Raw genomic sequence first — 3,468 nt, forward strand, 5'->3', positions numbered from 1 at the left:
TTCATTCTAATAGGATTAAATTTATTCATTATTAATAGTAAATTATATAAAAGATTTATTATAAACGTTTCATATATACTTCTTGTAATATACTAATACAATTTGAAGAATATGTGTGCCTGAAAATGGAAGACAAAAAGAAACAAATATTTAACAATATAATAACATACTAACGATTTTACTATGGAAAATTTTAAATCTCAAATCTTTTAGTTTGTATTTCTTTCCGATATTGTTTCTAATATTTAATTAAACAATTAAGATGACTAAAGTTAACTCTTTACGGCACAGGATTTTATATAATTAAATAGTCCTATGTTGCATAGACATTTTATTATGTTTTAAATGTAACAAAATTGTTATATTTTTATTAATAAAGGTATCACATAATATAAAAACATAACAAAAATAGTAATAGTTTAAATAAATTTCTTCTTATAGGGTGGGATTTAAATAGTCTCACTGTGCTTATGCGCATGCAGTTATTACAATATTTCAAGATGGGACTAAAAATGTCCCACCATGCATTACGGTGCATCAAAAAGATGGGACAATTTTAATCTCACCATGCCTCACACAAAGAGAGTGAAAATACCAATAATACTTTTAATTCATTCCAATCGGAGAGATTAAATTTATTATTAATAATAGTAAATATATAAAAAATTTATTATAAAAGTTCTCCTATATATAATTTTTGTAATATAATAATACAATTTGAAGAATATGTATACGTGATAGAGGAAAAAACAAACAGATAGAGAAAGAGAGAAATAAAGATATTGAATTTATGTACTAATGAAACGTATAATTTATTTGGAGCATGAATGTGATTGATATTAATTTTGATTATTATTTCAGCTTTACCAGAAGGCAAGCCCTTTATCGTATCCGATCGTGAACGTTACGATCCTGGTGATATTCTACGAGCAAATTGTACTTTACCAGCATCAAGACCAACGGCACGTCTGTCATTCACCCTTAATAACAGTCCGGTAAGTAATAACTTATTTTCCTATGATCTACATCAGAAAAAGTTTCTTCCTGCTTGATTTAAGTTACATAATTATATAAGTTATCGTAGCTTTGGAAAGTATGATTGGTTTTATCTTTCGATGTGAAAGTTTTTCTACTTGTTCAGAGGTTCAAGTAATTAATATATATATAAGAAAACAATATAACGATGTTGTCATAATTTATAAGATATTTAATAAAAGATAGGTTTAATATAAGTTAAGGAAATTAGAAACAGAAAAAAAACTTTCCCTTTTTGTTAAAATAACAGTTGAGTGTGTACACAGGTGTGTCCTAAAAAAATTCGGACACTACTATATGATTTAACTTATGATTTCATATTTCGGTTGTTTACAAAGAAATCATTCTGATTATTGTTTTTATCGATGGATCTTTTATTAATTTTGATAATCGTAAAATAATAATTCATTTTCAATATTTGTTTTCTACATTACATATTTAAAATTATTGATTTATATAATGTCGCATTTTTAAGTATTGGTCATAAATATATTCAAGCTACGTTTCATTTGTCAGATATTTAATTTAATTTAATATTTAAACAATAATTTTAATATTTTTTTGTTTTAAAACAAAATAAAATTCTAAATCTTTACACATCCCATTTACATTTATTCATATATTCTTTTTTTTATTAATTTTGTTTCGTCACATAGTTTCCAAATATTTTAATCATCCTGAAATTAACAATTATATATTTTAAATTTCATTAAAATTGCAATCAAAAGAAAAAAAAAAAAGTAACTAATAAATAACAAACATTTTTTCGCATGACGAATTATACTCGTATAATCACAACTAAAACTGATCATATAAAACTTATGATATTTATACGTAAAAAATCTTTCAATAAATTATATATTTCCTTACACCAGAATATTAAATAAATAACCTAATTCTAAAAGAAATAAACCAGCAATGGTTACATCATAAACAACCGAAATACGATGCTAAAAAATTCATCTCATATTCTAGTAATCAAATATTTTTAGAAGTTGCACATAGTATAAAAACCCAAGTGGGTTCGAAAGGGAAAAAATGTAGTTCATATATTTCCTTCTCTATTGGCTGAAATGAAGTATAAAAATCATCTTCTTTTTCTTTTTTTTTTTCGAAATTCGGTTAATAGGGCAAACGAATATGGAAGGGCGGGGAGAAGGGGATGGGGAAGGAGGGAAGGGGGAAAGGGGGAGGGTAGTAGGAAAAAAAAGTGGGTGGAGGAAATTCCACGGAGATTGATTCGTTCGCAGATGAATGCTCTCGCGTGAGTCTCTCGTTCTATATGCTACGAACGGAAACGTTGAAATCTTCTTCTTCTTCTTCTTCTTCTTCTTCTTCTTCTTCTTCGTTACCATTCGATTATCGATTTTCGATAAGCGAGAGTGTAATATTTCGAAAGCGAAAGAACATTAATCTTGATCGTTCTTGTATGAAACGTCCAGTTTACGTTTTACTTAAATTTCAAAATTTTCACGAAAATACTATCTTCCTATGTAGAAATAATAATAATAATAATAAAATAACATTTTCTTACGTTTTACTTTACGAAAAATTGCTGAAACTTAAAATGGAATTTGATATTATCGTGAAAATGATCTAATCAAATTAATATTAACATTTTGATGTTATTGAAGTTTGGATATTGTCTACCTAAATGATGAAACTTTTAATTATGCAACACACACACACACAAAGTGTTTCTTTTTAAATGATATGATTAAATATCTATACGATCATATTGATATTTTATAATAAATATTTCAAATATAAATTCCCCCCTATGTTTAGAGATGAAAATTTCATTTTAATTGTAATTATTGAAGATGCTATTGTGAAAGATTAACTGAAAAAGTTTAATTTAATGTAACATGCGATTAATAATAAATTCATCAATCAATTTTTTGTAGAATACTCGTTTATAATTTGTGTACATCTTTAAAATTGCAATCATTCCTATTTTTAGTTTTTTTAATTAATGATTTTATTTATAAAAAATATTTACCAATACTTTTCATAGATATTGCAAAGATGCACAATTTACAGCATTGCATTCTCTGACATTTTCTGAATTTTACATGCCAAATTTATAGCTCGATATGGTATTCTACGCGTAGACAAAAGAATGTACTTTAATTTAATATAAGTTTCATTAAAATCTATTCACTTTTAGTATATACAAAATATTTACCAAAATTTTTCAAAAGAAATGGCAAAGATTCACAATTTACCGCATTGCAATCTCTGATATTCCTTTGAAAAGTTTCTGTAAATATTTTTTATACTAAGAATGATTAGATTTTAATGAAACTTATATTAAATTAAAGTACATTCTTTTGTCTACGCGTAGAATACCATATCGAGCTATAAATTTGGCATGTAAAGTTCAGAAAATGTCAGAGAATGCAATGCTGTAAATTGTGCATCTTTGCAATT

At 25.7% G+C, this 3,468-nt stretch overlaps 1 protein-coding gene across 1 annotated transcript in view; it reads left to right on the forward strand.

Annotated features, from left to right (window-relative positions):
* Positions 1-3,468, forward strand: part of LOC106786007 — a 226,729-nt gene that overhangs the window by 149,864 nt on the left and 73,397 nt on the right. Inside the window, exon 4 of the mRNA XM_014746944.1 lies at positions 862-995. Coding sequence (XP_014602430.1) covers positions 862-995 — 134 coding nt within the window. The remainder of the gene's footprint in view (positions 1-861; positions 996-3,468) is intronic.

The sequence above is a fragment of the Polistes canadensis genome, unplaced genomic scaffold (assembly GCF_001313835.1).
Source record: "Polistes canadensis isolate GaletaPanama2010 unplaced genomic scaffold, ASM131383v1 scaffold_62, whole genome shotgun sequence".
NCBI lineage: Eukaryota > Metazoa > Arthropoda > Insecta > Hymenoptera > Vespidae > Polistes > Polistes canadensis.